This window comes from Atta cephalotes, assembly GCF_000143395.1.
Source record: "Atta cephalotes unplaced genomic scaffold scaffold00016, whole genome shotgun sequence".
In the NCBI taxonomy this organism is placed as follows: domain Eukaryota; kingdom Metazoa; phylum Arthropoda; class Insecta; order Hymenoptera; family Formicidae; genus Atta; species Atta cephalotes.
Window position 1 is genome coordinate 3631529 of NW_012130080.1, and position 18266 is coordinate 3649794.

The window sequence follows — 18266 nt, forward strand, 5'->3', positions numbered from 1 at the left end:
TAAATAAGTAAGTATTATTAATATACTTTCTANNTNTATTTAATTATTATATATATATATATATATATATATATATATATATATATATATATATATATAATGTGATGAATTTACATAATTATAATTTACAATTATTTTTTGTTAACATTGTAAGATATTTTCTAGACACTTATATCCGTATTCATAATTAGGCCTTATATTTAAAACTTTCTTAAATTTATCTTTAGATATTCTACGAATTATTTCATTGGCTGCTGAGCATTTAAAAAATTTTAGCTTTAGAGAATTTTAAAAAATTTAGTTTTTTAAATTTAGAAGTAGAAATTTTAGTAAAAATTTATATTAATAAATTCACTATTTTTAATCTTTTATTGCCCTCCGTCGTTTCCACATTTACATTTTAAACGCAAAAATGAGAACATGCCTAGAACACATCGTAGATACACATCGTACACAACATACGCGGCTATTCATATGTACTTGATCGAATAAGTACACCGGTTAAAAGAACTACTATTCCAAAAAACATTTGTATTTCAAATAAAGAGTTTTAAAGATGCAATTGAAAAGATTTGTGAGTCATTCAATTAATTGTAATTAATTAATCATTTTTACATCATGTTTTTAGCCGAAAAAAATCAATCGGAGGTGAATTAAACATTCTTACACGGAATCATTTATATTTCGTATGAAGAATTATGAGGAATCATTAAAAAGATTTGTGAGGCAGTTTCACTGACGGTTAAGGAGCTCCGCACAGGGAACAGAGAATAAGAATTTCAACCTACCAGAAATGTATTGTGGAATACACAGTTTCTGATGAACTCTTAACCGAGGTTGAACTTATTCATTATCTCTTTTCAATTATCCCAATTCTAGAATTGGAATGATAATGAATGAATTTGAACCTCGATTAAGAATTAACCATCAGTTGTGAAACTGGGCTCATCCATATAATTATAATTAATTACATAAAAATTATGTAATTGATCGAAATACTTAGCAAACGAGAATGAATTAAAATGGATTGAAATTTTTTTCTATCCGAATGCGTATTTTAAATAGTAAATACTTTTTTTAGATTTAATTGGATTCAATTGGATTCAAATTAGATTCAATTGGATGCAATTCGATTGAAAAACTGAATTTCCTTTTCAAAATTTTGAGTAATTCACAATGCACAGAAAAAGCCAATATTATTTTTAGATTGAAAGGCATAGAGATATACTTCATGCAATTCCTATAAATGAATAAAAAAAGCATTCATTTTAACATCCGTGAATCAATATTTCTGAAAATCTGAATCCATTTCAATTTATTTCAATCCATTCTTGCTAGGCATAGATTAAAGACGCTACAACTTTCCGGCAGTTCCGTCAGGCGCTATCATCAGTCTCTCTAGTATTTCAATATTCCTGGGCGTATTATAAAATTGTTTCGAATGGGTTTCAATCAAAATAAATTAATTATTCCCTACATTTCTCTTGTATTTTCTAAAGAAATTATAGAAAAACGAAATAATTCCGATCGAAACCCCATGAAGTTCTATGAGGCGCATACACGTGATCACACAATCAATCAGAAACGATTCGCTGCCATTTTTCGTGTTTTACCGATTACTGATTGGTTATGCCGGCCGCAGATAGCGCGATTTTCGTCGCGTGCGAGCCACGTGATAGCCAATGAGCATATAATTTTAGAATGAAAACATCGGTGAAGCTATTCGCTCATTAGATATTGCATGTCGCATGCAACGAACATCGCGCTGGTCTACAGCTGATATAATAAATAAAGGTATTTTTATAAACCACTCAACCCTCCATTCAGCGATAAAAAAGAATCACGTGATCAAAATTAACAAGCTTCAACTTTAACTACGTGATCCTTGTTGCTATAAAGCCGGGTCTACATTGTAAGTCGATAGTCAATATGAAGCGTTGATATCAAAATGCAAGCTTCAGATTGGTTGTCGCAACAAACTTATGATCGGCTTGCAACTAATATAGAACCTGTTTAACAAATGTATTGCCAATCGCCGTGAAATTTAACGGTAAAACTCCTATCCCTCCAGCGCCGAGGTTGGCGGCCCTTCGACCTGAGTGAGCAGTCGCTTACTTCAAAAGAATCGAAGTAAAGATGGACTCCTGAGAAATTTTTATACACACACCATTGGTCGTCCCCGAGTCTTCGGATCTTCCGAAATATTCCACCGTTAAATTCTCACCGAGGCGCGCCCGGAGGGCCAGACGTTCTTTTATGATCACGCTCGCGGAGTGTGAACGATGATCGTGCAGGAGCCAGTGCAGGTAATGGAAGAGAAAAAGAGTGATGGAGGAGGAGGAGGAGGAGAGAAAAGTAAAAGTGTTGAATTTTTCTTGAACTTCCTCACCGCTGTGACATGCGAGATTTTGTACATCGGGCCGCATCCACACGTTGACGTCTCGCCGATCGGGCGTGTTCATTCGTACCTCGACGGCTTTGATCGCGTCGAATGATTTCCACGATGGTCGCCTCTTAAAGGCAGGATTGTCTCTTAAAGACAGTTCTTTCGCTCTCGTTATTTATTCGACTTTAATGATACTCTAAACATACAACTTTGAGTCTGTTTACCTTATCACAGAAAAATGAGCAGAGCAAAGGAGGATCCTGGCTATAAATAATCATGAAATTTTTAAGAAATGCCATTCTTAAGAATTTTGGTAGATGGTTACTTGGAAATTAAATATGAGAAAGAAAACATTTCTAGAATTTATATATATTCATTGCGATCTTCCAGATTATTAAAAAAAATTAACTTATTACATTATGTTTGCAAATTATATTAATAAATTTGAATATTGTGCATGTATCAGATAAATAATAAGATGCTATTACCTAGAATTAAATGTAATACAGTATACGTTGTATGCCATCTTATCAATTCAAAGAATGTTAATTGAATATATTTTACATTATATATAGATAATTAAAATAATTCTTTTAAATACGCATTTTAAAGATCAAGTAACATTGGGTTCATCCAAAATCACTGAATGCTCAATAAGCTCTTGATATATTTCGTTAGAACTAAAATATAGATCAGATACAAAAACTCACTGAGCGCTCAGTGAGTGATCGTGCTTTTGGATGCACCTATTAATATATTTCATCATTTATGTAATAATGTAAAAAATTACACTTCTCTCTAACATTATATTGAAATCTGAAGAAATCTTATATATTACACAAATATTTTTTTCTAAATATTTTAATTTTTTTATTTAATTAATTATTTATTACTATTGCACAATCAGTTATTAAGATAAATGTTGAATTTTTCAATTTTAGGCGGCCATATGGCATTGTTTGAATCATTATGCTTATCCAGATGCTATATTCCTGGCGGAACGGTTATGTGCAGAAGGTAGCATTATCTACCTTGTTTATTGATTACATTATTCTCATATTTTTATAATAAATTTGATTATATTTATACTAATTATATACATACTAATGTATTATTATATCATATCACATCAATATCGTAGTGGACACGGAGGAAAGTTTATTTCTTTTGGCAACATGTTACTATCGTTCTGGTCGGGTTAGGCAAGCTTATGCCTTATTATCTCAGAAGGCACCCAATTCGGCACAATGTAGATTTTTACTAGCAAAATGTTGTTATGATTTGGAAAAGTAAGTAACATGACATTTTCTTTTTATTGTGTATATTAAGAACATGTGTTGATCTTTTAAAAATTTTTAGATATGCGGAAGCAGAAGCCGCGATAATTGGTGGATATTACAAACAACTGAAAAACTTGGAAGAAATAATAACTCAATTTGGAGAACAGGCATGCTTTTCTTTGCAAATAATAGCAAAAATTTATTATAAAATGATGCGTACTGCGAGAGGTAATGAAGCCCATAAGTTGGCTTTGAAATTAAATCCCTTCCTCTGGCACTCGTTTGAAGAACTTTGTAATGTTGGCGAGAAGGTGGATCCTGCTAAGGTTTTTCAGTTAGATAAATTAGACTCTTTCGCTATGTGCCATGGTACTGTATCCACGCTTAGCTATGTCACTGAACCAGATCTTATCGTACCTGGAAATAATGGCAACAATACACCTATATTGAATGGCACTAACAGGTACATACATAATTATAATAATTTTTATTTTTAATTAATAGTTTATTAATATTTAACATTTTATTTTGTGCATTACAGTACCCCCGTGACGATAGCATCAACGCTAATAAATTGCGGTCAAGCACCTCAGGTGCGATTGTGTTCCTCTATAGAGGAGTCACCACAAAATGCGTCGATTCACTACAGTAATTGTTCTTCGATATCACCGAGGACGAAACTATCGCGTTATCGCAGTATGTTCAGTAATTCCATGAGTCCACTCACGCCTAGCTTCGGTATTTTACCATTAGAGAACAATACACCCGAGCAGACAGTTCCACCTTCGCATACGACTCTCACAGAAGCCAATGACCAAAAGAGCTTGGCGAAACGCGTCAGTAGTCTAAGAGCTCATGTAGGGGTGAGTGCAATCTTTCAGTAACGTAATGCGTATAGTAACTAATTTTTTTACATCTTTCAGCAATTAATGTCAAGAAAAGAAACACCGTTGCAACAAGGCAAATCAGTATTTTCCCAATCGGGTAATACAAGCAATACTGCCAATATTGTGACAGTAACAGCAGCTAATCCGACTTCACCTCCATCACCGACATTTCAGGGCACCAATGTTAGACGATCGTCACGTCTTTTCAGCCATAATTCTGTAAAGGTACAATTTTTTTGTTCAATTTGTTACAATTTGGTACAATTTGTTTATTTCTTCTACTTCTGAACTAGAAATTGTAAAATTTACACAAAAAATATTATTAGACATTCATCTTGATTAATTCATTTATCTTTTTTTTTACATTCTCTATCGGTGTCTATTACACATTCTATCGATTACTGTCGATTTGATATGACACATATATATTTCAGGAAAATAATAAGTCACCTAATAGGAATAAATTTGCAACTCCAAAGTCTCCGTCTCGGAAAACGAAAGCGAGACTAGCCAAGGCGAATTTAAACAAAACCAACTTTAATGAGTTAAACGAGAGGAATAGGAACGAAAAGGAGAAAAGCGAAACAATCACATCTGAGAAAGCTGTGGCTAATGCAAACGCTCTTAACGCCCAAAATAATAATATTCACTCTGGTATAACATTACAAAAGCAATCAGCAGGTATGTTAATTATATTTAATTAATTTATTTTTATAATATATTTGATATTTTTCTGTAGCATAATTTAAAATGTTTTTGTCTGTAATTTTTCAGAGGGATTGATGTCTTTGTTACGAGAATTAGGAATGGCGTATCAGCACTTGAGTCAGTTCAAATGTACGCATGCGGCTCATATACTAAGTATACTGCCGTCACGACACTACAATACGGGCTGGGTACTTTCTATGCTAGCTCGTGCACATTTTGAAATGATGGATTATAAAAAGGCTGCTAGGTAATAAATTTATATTAATTATTGCTATTAAAGAAATATATTGATTTTGGCACTTTTTTCCATGTATAATGAAATAGACGTACGTTCAAACTTTAGAGCGAAAAAATGAAAAAAACGAAACATTAGAAGTTCAATTACAATAACAGATTTCTTTTCCGATACATTTAAGGGTATTTTTCTGATACATTATAGGTTCGCGTCGCATGCTCTGACATACTCCAACATGCTCCATAGTTCCTACTCGAGTGTGTTTGAATAAGAGCTGTGGTAGGAGCATGTTGGAATATATCGCATGTGATGAGAACAAATCTTGTATTTCTCTTTAATTCTCTTTTTTTTTAATTCTGTTTGCTTCATTTTTTTCGTGCAAAGTTATTTTGCTGAAGTACGACAGTTAGAGCCACAGAGGACAGAATTGATGGAGATTTATAGCACTGTTCTGTGGCATCTACACGCGGAAGTACAGTTATCTACGCTTGCTCAAGATTTAGTTTCCCAAGACCGTAATTCGGCGGCGGCATGGTGCGCCACGGGCAATCTCTTCTCGGCGCAAACAGAACATGAAACTGCGATCAAATTTTTCCAAAGAGCTATTCAGGTAATGCGTCAATCTTAATCGTGGTGTAAATTCTAACATTGCATATACGACTTATTCTATTGAAAGTAATATATTCTCATTCTCTGATTACTTATTAGGTGGATCCTAATTTTCCATACGCCTATACATTACTAGGGCATGAATACGTTTTGACTGAGGAATTAGATAAAGCGATTACTGCTTTTCGTAACGCCATCAGACTCGATCCCAGACATTATAATGCATGGTAAGTACTAAAAAATTTCGTTACTACCATAATGTTTCATATTTTTTGATTGCCATCTGAATTCGTATGTAAAACATTTTTCCATGTCATTAAAGGTTCGGATTAGGAACGATATTTTCGAAACAGGAGCAATACAGTTTAGCAGAATTACACTTCAAACGGGCCTTACAAATAAACCCGCAGAATTCTGCGTTGATGTGTCATATAGGTGTCGTGCAACACGCCCTGAAGAAAACCGATCAGGCGTTGAAAACTTTGAACACTGCACTAATGAATGATCCGGATAATACTTTATGTAAATTCCATCGTGCGAGCATTAACTTCTCTATTGGTCGACATATGGAAGCTTTAAGAGAATTCGAGGAGCTAAAGAATATTATACCCAAAGAATCTCTAGTCTATTATTCGATAGGAAAAGTAAGAGATCAGTTAATCGAACAGATTTTTTTTTATTTTGATGTTTTTAATTTCTCTTATATAAATATACTTTTATATTTGCAATAGGTGCATAAAAAATTAGGCAATACCCATCTTGCGTTAATGTACTTTAGTTGGGCAACAGATTTAGATCCAAAAGGTGTTAATAGTCAAATTAAGGAGGCTATATTGAGTCCAGGTCAAGGAGATGATGACTCTCCGCCGACACAATCAGGTATGTAGTTATCAGATATAGTGAGAGCTACGAAATTTTAATTATTTAAAACCTTAAGATCATTTATGTTAAAAATATTATTTGCTATTTTATATAAGTAAAATGGGAAGGAGGGTTCATAATATTTTTATCACACAAATATATATTATTAATAATAATGATTTATAAATAAAATATAATGATTTATATAATTAATTTCCAATTTCTCAAAATTATTTTATTCTTATAGATGAACAGCAAGCACAAAGTAACTCAATGGAACAGGATATTGAAACTAGTAGAGAAGGAAGTGCCGCGCCACTTGCCGGAAATGTCTCGGTCGAACCTCATGCCGATGACAGCGACGATAGTTTATGAAAATATGCAGGAAGACTTCCGTGAAAAAGAGATGGAGCGTTACCACCCTCATTATCAGTCATCCAAATCATTTTTCGCCAATCTCGCTTTGCTTAGTCGGAGTCACTGATGCGCGATCATTGATTTAAATTGAACGGTTGTCGACATCTTTGCAAACTATTCCATACGATACATATAATTCGGTTAAAAAGAATTATATTATTTTTCTGCATCATCAAATTTTCCTTTTATTTTGCACGAATTCGGGAATTCTTATATATACACGGATGCGATGTTTTCGCAAAAATAGAAGACTCGCATGTCGTATCCATCGACTGTATATTACGCGTTCGCCTCTGTATATTTTTTTACGATTGTTTGATTATCTTTTCTATTTTTTCATGCGCTCTTAATCTCTCTCTTTCTTGTACCTCGTCCCGTTTCGCGAATAAGTCACTTTAAGTCAAACGTGATTCAGAGACGAGAACTCGTAAAGAGTTTGGCTTTAATCAGGCTTGATTATAATAAAAAAGGAAGGAAAAGGATCGATTTAATTCGCGACAAGATATTAAAGATTTACGGTTGAATAGAGACTGTATCACGATATTGCGATAAGGTGAACGAATATAACCGTAAGCATGTCATATATAGTTAGTAATATGATTAATTGTTCGCGAATAAGGAAGAAGAGTCTTGTGTAAATGTAAATTATTATTACTGTGTATTTACCGCTATGATTACTATTACTATTAGCGCTATCATTACCATTATTATTTGTATGATTATCATTGTTGATTTAGTGATTGTGAAGGTATCGTTGGCTGCTCGGCGTCAGAGCGGCCGCTAGACGATCGTGCAATTCTCGTCATGAAGATCCCCTCGATTGATCGAACATACGAGTCCGAAACACCGCGACTGCGATTTCGGTGGTTCAGTAATCGCGCGATTACATTCGGTTTTTCGATCTCGACCTGATATCCGGAATTTAGCATAACTCGCCTCGCAAATGTCTATATATATATAGAAATACTCGTCGGATTATATTCTTAATAGTGCTGGACAGAATTTATGATGTTTACGGCGTCGGTCTTCGTATCGATATTAAGTGTACAATGCAAATTGTGTCGTTACTCCTCGAATATCGTCGAATTTGCTGGAACAGAGATCGCAACGTATTGCATTAGGAGGAACGGCGTATATATAAATAATATACGTTTATTTTTAATTTTAAACGAATTGAGTTGTGATCCTAAGTGCGCTGGCATCCGTCGCGCGTGACTGTAACATTTTATATTGTACACGTAATTAAACGAAAGACGTCACACGGAAAAAAAGAAATAAGTTGTACACAAATCGTCGACTAAAAAATACGTCTATGTGATGCACGCAGATACGCGTATCCTGTTTCTTCCGCTCCTTTATACGGGATGAATACTCTACACGATTTTAAAGGGTGATTTCTCATGTAAATTTAAGATGGAAATTTCATATAACATATATTTTCACATGTTCAAAATTTCATCAAAATATTCTGAATAATTTTGGAAATTTTTGAAAAAGAATCTTTGCCTTCAACTTTGATACCTTGTATCTTTGATTTTGGAACTAATCAAACTACTATTTCGGGCATATGCAGTTTTTGTCTTAAATTTGTGTGAGGAATCACCCCTTACAATCTTAGAGTTAGTATTCACACTGTGTGTATGTCTTTGTCCCTTTTCAATTTATTTATTTATATTTATCTCTTTTTCGTATCTCCTTCGCGTTCCACATTCATCCCTGCGTTTTTGACAGGGAACAAAATGGGAGCGAGGGTGGAGATCTCTTTGCATATGTCCGATATTACATCTAATCTCGTTATTTATTAACGACGTCTAATCGTTATTTATTGTTTGATTCACATACGTTTAATTGCCGAGCGGAAATGGAGTCGTAACTATCTTCCAAAGAGTTTAGGAAAACCAATACGCGCGTGTAAATGTATGTGATGATGTCTGGCTCGCCTTTACCCAGCCACCGCCATACAGAAACCGAGAAGGTTCGATCGAAGCCAACAATCGCTGCCGTGTTACTCGTTACAAAGAGGTGTATGCGCAAAATAAAGGCCTGCACTTTTTACGAAACTATCTTGACGACTTCACTCCTCACCTATTTGTCCAATACATTTAACATTGATTTCTTGCGTGGCGAAAAGATTTTAAAAAAATTTAATGAAAAATTTGTAGCGTATATAAAAATCATAAGAAAGACGGCAGCGTGTTTACGGTGAGGTGAGATAACAGAGAAAATGATTGCTGATACGAACTACTGCCTAAGAGGGGAGCGAGACGGTGGACGCGACCCGCGGGGTCGTCCGTCTCTTTCGTCTTCTTCTGTTATCGTTTATTACCGTTGACAAGAATCCGACAGTGGTTTGCAAAGTGTGTTGTTGAAGCAATCGAATCGATGAGACGAACGGATCACATGGCGAGCACGACTCCACGAGAGTCTAGGAGGGACTCTGATGTCGTCCTGTCCAACTTCGGCCACAAGGAACACCTCTTCAAGTTCCTCGTCATTGGCGATTACGGTGTCGGTGAGTCACGGCGAAATGCACAATTGATAAACTTACATTATTTGAAATATAAATTTGAAATACAATTTTTTATATCAAAAGATGTATTAAAAATATAAAACAAATTGATAGCTCAAAAACTATTCATTATTGAATCTCGTGTCTGTTATATTTTTCGTTCACTACGTTATATAAGCTACATTATATTTGAAAACTAGTTTATTTCACCGGATCTAATTTTCTATATAATTGGTGCTAATCCTTTTTGGTACCTTTAAATTCTAGTTCTCTCACAGAATTTAACGCAAGCTTTATTTTAATAGTTTTCCCATTTAGATTTTTACAGAAATTATTTATTTTAGGCAAAACTGCGCTGGTCAGAAGATATACGGAAGGTAATTTGTCGCAATTTGTCTCTTGCCCATTATCGAAATTAATTAACAATTCTTGCCCAGAATCGTTTCGCAAGAAATTTCCGAAAAGTTTAAACGTAACATGCGTTTAATCGCAATCACAATCGTGGATTGCATATCGTGAGAGGATAGGTATTGCGGGAACGTACATTTAGAAAAGGGAAAGAGAAATGCGCGCAAGCCGGCTTATCCGTCTTAACGTTACATGCGTCAAACACTGCAGCTGCGATACGACACTATTAATCCGGACGTCACCGGCGCACACTCTCGAAACTGTCTTTTCCAGGAAAGTTCTCCTCGAATTACAAGATTACCATAGGCGCTGATTTTGCGATAAAAACGCTCGATTGGGATCCGCAAACTAAAATAAACTTACAGCTATGGTACTTGTAGACGTATAATTTATATTGTTTGCTATTTTATTGTCTTCAAGGGCTCCCGCATGTATTTTGCGACCCCTCGAAATTATTCTTAATCCCGCAAAATATATAATTATAAAGACGATTTAAATAATTAATTTTTGGATTAATTTTAGGGACATCGCTGGTCACGAGAGATTTGGATACATGACAAGGGTCTATTATAAATACGCGTAAATATGACTTTAATATATCTTTTATTATTCGCTTGGATATTTAGTTTGTTTCTTTTAGTTTGTTTCTTTTGTATTAAATACATTTATTATCATAAATAGACGTACTTGGCTCCAATTAAAAGGTACACTGTTTTTTTATATTATAACGTCAAATTATATCCAGTTTGAGTTATTTTTAATCATTTCTATAGGTTATCATTGCTATTCAAATAAGTCGTTTTAAGTAAAACAATGAAACAAACAATTTAACTCAAAAAAATATATTAAATTTGACTTAAATTTAATTTATTATGGCATACGTTAATTACAAGGATGTTTATATTTTGAAATCATAGAAATGAATTGACTTACATTTCACATACATAGAAGTTAAAAATAAGATGTTGTTTAACTCAAGAGATTTGGTTGTCATTGTTCCTTTCATATCTAACAGTGTATGACTCATCGAAGTAATTAAGATTAGATGTTTTATATTTGACTAAATCTGAAAAATCTCAACTGTATTTTTTATTTGTAATAATTTAATTTTTTTTTGTCAATTTCGTTCATTGATTTGACGTATATGTAGGGTAGCCGCGGCTCTCGTATTCGACATCTCACGAGCGGCGACCTTCCAGTCGATGAAGAAGTGGCTAAACGATCTCAGGGAGAAGGTCGCACTGCCAGATGGCTCGGGTATACCAGTCGTACTCCTGGCGAATAAGTGCGACATATCGGTCGCCGTGACCGACGAGCAGATCTCTAAGTTTTGCAGAGAGAACAAGATACACGCTTGGTACGCGACTTCCGCGAAAAACAACACCAATGTTGGTAGGTGGACGATCAGCTTATCCTCTGCGTAATTTTCTCGTATATTTTTATATCCTTAAAAAAGTTATTATCTTACTTATTGCATAAACATCTATTAATGTTTGAAAAGTAATTATTAGTAATTATTAGTATTATCATTAATGTTTTTAATTGTTAATAATATTAAAAGAAATAGATACAAAAGACAGAATAATTATAATTGTAAGAGCTTACACATTATTGTTTTACTTCTATAAAAAAATTTGTATGCTATTACTAATTAAAAAGGGATGTTGGAGGAGACTAAATTCTAGCCTTAAATAACGAGCACATTTATCTCATTATATTTATCATGTTTAAATACTAATAATTTTTGATTGATTATCGAAATATTTTGATGTCTTGATTTTTTAGACTTTTAGATTATCTTTGATATATTATATGTATATGATTTTTCTTCTACATTCCCAATGTTTCCGCAAGATACATCACTTTTCTTAAATGGCCCTTTAATACAATATATAATTTGTACATTTCGGTATTTTTTTTATTTTAATCGAAAAACATTCTTAATTCAATATCCTTCTTTGCAGAAACAGCGATACGCTATTTGGTGGACAAGGTGCTAAGCTCAAGATTCGACAATGGTATACGAGACTCAATTCAATTACGGCACGAAAGCACGTTCAGTCGCGAAAAATCTATATGCTGCAAATAGAGCGATGTTTACATGTATGGACCATCATTTTAGAATTATTGAGAATACACATAAATCAACGTCATGAACAGATAATTGCGAGATCATCAAACACGGTGGTAATATGATGATAAAACGAAGCTATGAAAGTGTATCATTGAAAGATTTATACATATTGTCATAGTCACATTTGCTTTATGTGATAACCATTGCTATTATCATTTGTTGGCCGCGCGTTACAATGTCCTCTTTATAAATTTACGTAAATAAATTACAGAAAATAACATGATGAACTTATTAATAATTATCCTTTTTTATTTAAAATCGAAAAAGTAATTTTTAATTAAATAAAAAATTTTTCAAATTCTGCGAAATTCCATGAAAATAAAAGATGCTATTATCATTTATCCGCCATGCTATAATAATGTCCTCTTATAAATTTACATATATAATAAATAATAGATAAAAAATAATTGCAATGAAACTTATCATGGGATTGTTCTTTTAATTAAATCTAAATTAATTCTCTGAAATATTAATATTTAAAAGCAACCGAAAAAATAAATGGAAGATTCCGTTATATCATTTACATTTGCAACCATGCTAATATAATTAATAATGTTCTGTTTATAAATTGACATGTCACGTTTATAATAAACTTTGAATAATTTAAAATTAACAATAAAGTGTAATTTTTTTTGCTTAAATTAATTTGAAACATAGTTTTTATTTGCTAAAAGCAAAAAATAAATGATTTTCTAATTTGTTCTTTATTACTGGCATTTAGAATGTCAGATGCAATAAACATGAAAGACATTTTGCAAATATTGTTATTTTTGCTTGTAAATTATGATAACGCACAAGCTTACATACAAACACATATTTTAAGTAAGTTAATTCTACTCGCTGTAACTTTGATACTATTTTATCAGGCATTTAAGAGTACAGAAACATTTAAGTATTTAAGAATAGCGCCGATCGCATAGAGATAATGACCGTTTTCAGGTTGAGTTAGGTCGATTTGAAGGAAAGTATAATCCGTCGCAATAGTTATAAGTTAGTGTTGCATCGTAACTCATAGAGATCAATGTACGCCATTAAGCGACCGATTCTAAGCTTATGGAAGTTTAGAATGCGCGTTTAATTGTATTTTTTTCAATTCGTGAAGTGCAGAATATAGAGATTAAATTCTGTCTTTATTCATAACGGAAATAAAGAATAATAATGACTGACAACTTTCTGGATGGTGTAAATACGGGTAAGCGTACATTAAGCAAGAAAGAAGATAAGTAAATTATAGATAAGGAAGTAAATTATATTTTAAGTAAGGAAAATTAAGAAGTGGAATAACGAAATTAAATACTTAAGAAAAAAATAATTTCTTTTTTATTTTTATTGTGTTAGATTTGGATAGTGGAACTTAAGTTTGTTGTTATATTTTCCGATACAGTGCTAGGAAGTAAACGGTTATCCGAGCTTGGGAAAACGCTAACACATGAACATCTGGCTCTTGATTTTCGCAAATTTTACATACCACCGCCGAAACATCTTAAACGTTTCCCTGCCGGCAGCTTATCTCTCCAAGATGTCGGATACGTTCGACAGTATCCGTAAGTCTAATCGAAATACCTTACTTTCAAATTATCTACTCTCCCTTCGTTTAATAAAATAAAATAGTCCCGCTTTAGATCCGAAAATATCACATTACTCATAGTCCGTTTCGTATAAAATGTTCATACAAGAAATAAATAATTAAATTAATAAAAATTATGTTAAAGATAATAAATATGGATTTAACTGTTTTACATCAGATATAGCAGCTTATATAACTTGGAATTTTACGGTGATGACACGGCAAAAGCTGTCTATAAGGACGTAGAATTATTTAAAGAGGCCGGTGGCGGAACTATCGTAGACAATAGTAGCCACGGTTTGAAACGTGATATTTTTTTAATGAAGAACATCAGCCAGTCCTTGGGAGTTAACGTGATTGCGGGAACCGGTATAGTATGATATGTGTAATAATATTATTTTATTTAATAAAATATAATTTAGAATCACATAATAATATATTGTATATATTATTTATTATAAATTTTCTCAATTTAAACAGGCCATTACCTCGCCAATACACAAAACGCATCGACTCTTAATATGACCAAAGAAGAAATGTACAACCTAATGTGCAAAGAGTTGGAAGAAGGTTGCTTGGAATATCCCGAAGTAAAAGCAGGATTTATCGGAGAAGTTGGCAGTACTTGGCCGATCGAAGGTATACACGCAATTGTATTTAAACAAGTTATCGAATGTTTTTCACAATTATTACTACATTAATTATTTGCGAATCATTCTATTTTCAGCAAAACTTGTATCAAAATATTACATATATTATTATATTAAAATACATGCATATATAAAATGCACTAAAATATTATAAAAATTATTTCTATATTAGACTTTGAAAAACGTGCCATTTGTGCAACTGCTGAGGTCCAAGCTCAATTACGTTGCTCCGTGAGCTTTCATCCTGGAAGGAATGCATCTGCGCCCATGGAAATAATGAGGATCTATCAAGAAGCGGGTGGAGATGTGAGCAGAGCTATTATGTCTCACGTTGATCGTAAGAGAGTCACAATTTTTTTCTTTTTTTTCATTATTTTTAACTTTTAATTTAGATATCCATTTCATTGTATCACTGCGATTAATCAAATTAATTTGATAGGTACGTTAATAAAAAAGGAGCAGCTCATGGAATTCGCTGATGCTACCAAATGTTATATCCAGTTCGATCTGTTCGGCACCGAATGCTCTTTCTATCAGCTGAATCCATTGGTCGATTTTCTGTCAGATGCACAGCGTGTCAAACGTATTGCGCTGCTGAAGAAAGAGAAAAAACTGGACCGAGTTCTCATGAGTCACGATATACACACAAAACATCGCCTGGTACGCGATCTCTCTAATATTTTCTGTTTTTTCATATAATAATATAATTTATGTTTTCTTGAGACCCAGCGACTAGACATTTGAAAACATTTTGTTAACTTTTAAGATACATTTTGGCGGACACGGATACTCTCATATCGCTAATAATGTTGTGCCAATCATGATAAATAAGGGTTTCACGACGGAAGAAATTGAACTGATAACAGTTGAGAATCCCAAGAAGTGGCTTACTCGGCAATAAACAGATCTTGCGAAATTGTGCTCAATTATAAAGTGATATTTTTACAAATAACTGTAAATTAATAGAATACATTAATTATTTCATAATTAATTTTTATTTTAAATGTAATTTAACAATAAACAATGCTAAAATGCTGTTCTATTCGAATAATGAAAATGCGAATCATCTGTATATCAAGTAATAAGATTCTTTGAAATATTAAACAATGATTTTTTGCTAAGTTAAAAAATAGTTTTTTTCTTTTCTAAAAAACTTGATTTTTTAAATTATATTACTTTTGAAATAAGAAAACAATATTAAATTCTGTAAAGGAAAAAAATTGTTTATTAAAAATAGCTTAATGGTTTATTAATATTAATTGTAAAATTTATAATCTTCCTAGAGAACAGATTGTATCTTCTTACATGAAATATAACATGAAAATACAACGAATTTTTATAAATAATTTTAATCTAACGTAAACTATTATTACAATAGTCTGTCTGTTTATCATAATTTTCGCTTAAAATTATTAAATTAATAATCATGTAAATAAAAGACAATGCAAAGTTTATATTTTATTATAAAATACAATGACACATGACAATCTTTGGTAAAAGTCATTATCCAGCAGAAAGTATAACTTTTTGACTCTTCCGCGAATGTCTCAAAAATTAAAAACGCAATATATTCGACATTCGTATTATTTCACTCTTTAACGAAATAATTTATGAATTATTTTATTTTCTTATATTATATTAGATGAGGTAAAAAAATTATGCAAACTTGATAACTATTTGCACAGTTAATAACAATCTTTCTTTTTCTTTCTTTTTCTTCTCATCTTCCGTTTCTTCTCCCTTCTTTTTGTAACGGGAAACGTCTTTTGTCACTTTCTCGAAGTCCACCTCACAGTTCCTCCTGGAATTGTGAACTTCTCACGGGATTCATAGCGATAGAGACCGTCGATACCATCGTTTTGCTGAAATCCTTCGAGTAGTCTAACAGAGGAATAAATTACAATTACATTTCAATGACAATATTCGCAGTTGCATAGAATACACAAATACAAGTACAGAGAAACGATAATAAAACAAATTATTTTTAAATAGTTACTATATTTTATATAACATAATATGTATATGTTATTTAGAGACTAATGAAATTAAACAAAGCTGTTTTATATAACATTTATATAATATTTTTTTATAACTCATGAAAGTCATAAAAGGATAAAATACTCTTTCCTCTAAATTTTGAATTAAATTCCATAATTATTCTATAGATATTAATATAATTTAATTTTAATTAATTAAAAAATTAGCGGTGAAGATTAGAATTACATTTAGTCAAACTGAGTCAATAATAAATTCGAATTGCGATAAAAAAACTTGAGGTGTTTTTGTGTGTTAGCACATTATTAATGATTAATTATATTATAATGATGATCGAAGGTGCAGAAGCATTCGGACGATTGCGACAATTTGACATCGCCTATTCGTGTCGATTTTATGAAAAGTAGAGTTAAGAACATGCAGAGCGTAGAAGAAAATCAGTAATTAGGGATTGCGATTAATTGACGTTAGCACACATATAAATATACACACAGACTGATCAGCGGTACCAAAGTGACGATCAAAACAGAAAGCAGCAAACTTGTGGTGCCCTTGACTTACAAAGTGAGCGAGTGGTCGCTTAGGCTCGCGCGCTCGGTCAGAGCTTGGTGAGTGTTACCGCGTGTCGTTGCTCGAAGTTACCTTGGGCGTAGTCATGCTGATGGGCCTGAAGACCGCCGGCACCACCCGGCACACTGCTGCCGTATGGCGTTAAGGTCGCCCTTATCCACTTGCAGCCAATCACACCGGCATACGCTTGCCTGTATTGCTTGTTCATGATTACGTAGATGATTGGATTCACGCATGAAGCGAAGTACAATAGCAAATATCCCAGAATGTGACACTCTGAAACAGTTTGACGGAACGACGCTAAATAGTAATCTAAAATGATGATACTATTTCTACGAATTTCTTTTATTATAATGAATTTATTATTTAAAATAATAATAATTGCATAAGTTGTAATTTTCAAGAGGATGAAAAGAAAATAGAAATGAAAAATTGAGCGTATAGGTAATGCTGTGATAAATGAAGATGAGAATGTGAAATGTTATTTCATTTCAGAAAAGATGTGCAATAAATAATAATTCTTACCGGGACATCTGACTTCCGCATCGGCCACCTTAACAATGGTGATCGGTAAGTAGCACGCGAGGAAGCTGAGAAAGATTACCAATACCATCTTTGTGAGCCTCCATTCACTGCGCTTCTGTTTGAGTTCCCTGATATCCCTTCCGGGCGTATGAGGTGACTTTATCGTCGGTCCAGCATGTTTTCGCAATCGCGATTCTGATCTGTAATGATGATTAAATTTTAATTAATGTAATATAATCAAGGCAACAGTAAAGATCATATTGTAAACGTGATAAATATCGGAAATATTATCAAATTACTTGTGCACCACCCAAAATATCTTAGCGTAACAGCCAACGATCACTAAGCAGGGTATCAGAAATCCCATAACAAAAAGGAATGTCTTGGAAGTATAACCACGACGATCTTTGACGATGGAGCAGGTCTCCAGATTGGGATCGTAATCGAATTTACCTGATGGAGTACAAATGAGTGATGAATAAAGCAAAAACATTAAACAAATATTATATATATATATATATATAT

The 18266-nt window shown here is 32.9% G+C and overlaps 4 protein-coding genes across 4 annotated transcripts in view; 3 read left to right on the forward strand and 1 right to left on the reverse strand.

Moving 5' to 3' along the window:
* Nucleotides 1–2282: 2282 nt before the first annotated feature.
* LOC105618300 (cell division cycle protein 27 homolog) lies at nt 2283–7341 on the forward strand. Its single transcript, XM_012199841.1, has 13 exons — nt 2283–2306; nt 3328–3403; nt 3528–3675; nt 3746–4129; nt 4208–4529; nt 4590–4778; nt 4988–5234; nt 5328–5508; nt 5881–6106; nt 6205–6332; nt 6428–6749; nt 6837–6984; nt 7214–7341. The coding sequence occupies exons 1-13, from the start codon at nt 2283–2285 to the stop codon at nt 7339–7341; spliced, it is 2523 nt and encodes an 840-aa protein (XP_012055231.1).
* A 2424-nt stretch (nt 7342–9765) lies between these two features.
* Nucleotides 9766–12389, forward strand: LOC105618301 (ras-related protein Rab-32-like). Its single transcript, XM_012199842.1, has 6 exons — nt 9766–9895; nt 10237–10269; nt 10574–10670; nt 10823–10879; nt 11451–11692; nt 12265–12389. The coding sequence occupies exons 1-6, from the start codon at nt 9766–9768 to the stop codon at nt 12387–12389; spliced, it is 684 nt and encodes a 227-aa protein (XP_012055232.1).
* A 1203-nt stretch (nt 12390–13592) lies between these two features.
* LOC105618302 (phosphotriesterase-related protein) lies at nt 13593–15552 on the forward strand. The gene is made up of 7 exons (XM_012199843.1): nt 13593–13626; nt 13819–13978; nt 14180–14370; nt 14482–14640; nt 14824–14988; nt 15091–15311; nt 15418–15552. Exons 1-7 carry the CDS (start codon nt 13593–13595, stop codon nt 15550–15552), a joined length of 1065 nt encoding a protein of 354 aa, XP_012055233.1.
* Nucleotides 15553–16440: 888 nt separating this feature from the next.
* LOC105618427 (G-protein coupled receptor moody) overlaps nt 16441–18266 on the reverse strand; it is a 7238-nt gene continuing 5412 nt past the window's right edge. The window contains exons 5-8 of the mRNA XM_012199968.1: nt 18041–18194; nt 17742–17941; nt 17289–17492; nt 16441–16532 (exon numbers count right to left, since the gene is read on the reverse strand). Coding sequence (XP_012055358.1) covers nt 16441–16532; nt 17289–17492; nt 17742–17941; nt 18041–18194 — 650 coding nt within the window. The remainder of the gene's footprint in view (nt 16533–17288; nt 17493–17741; nt 17942–18040; nt 18195–18266) is intronic.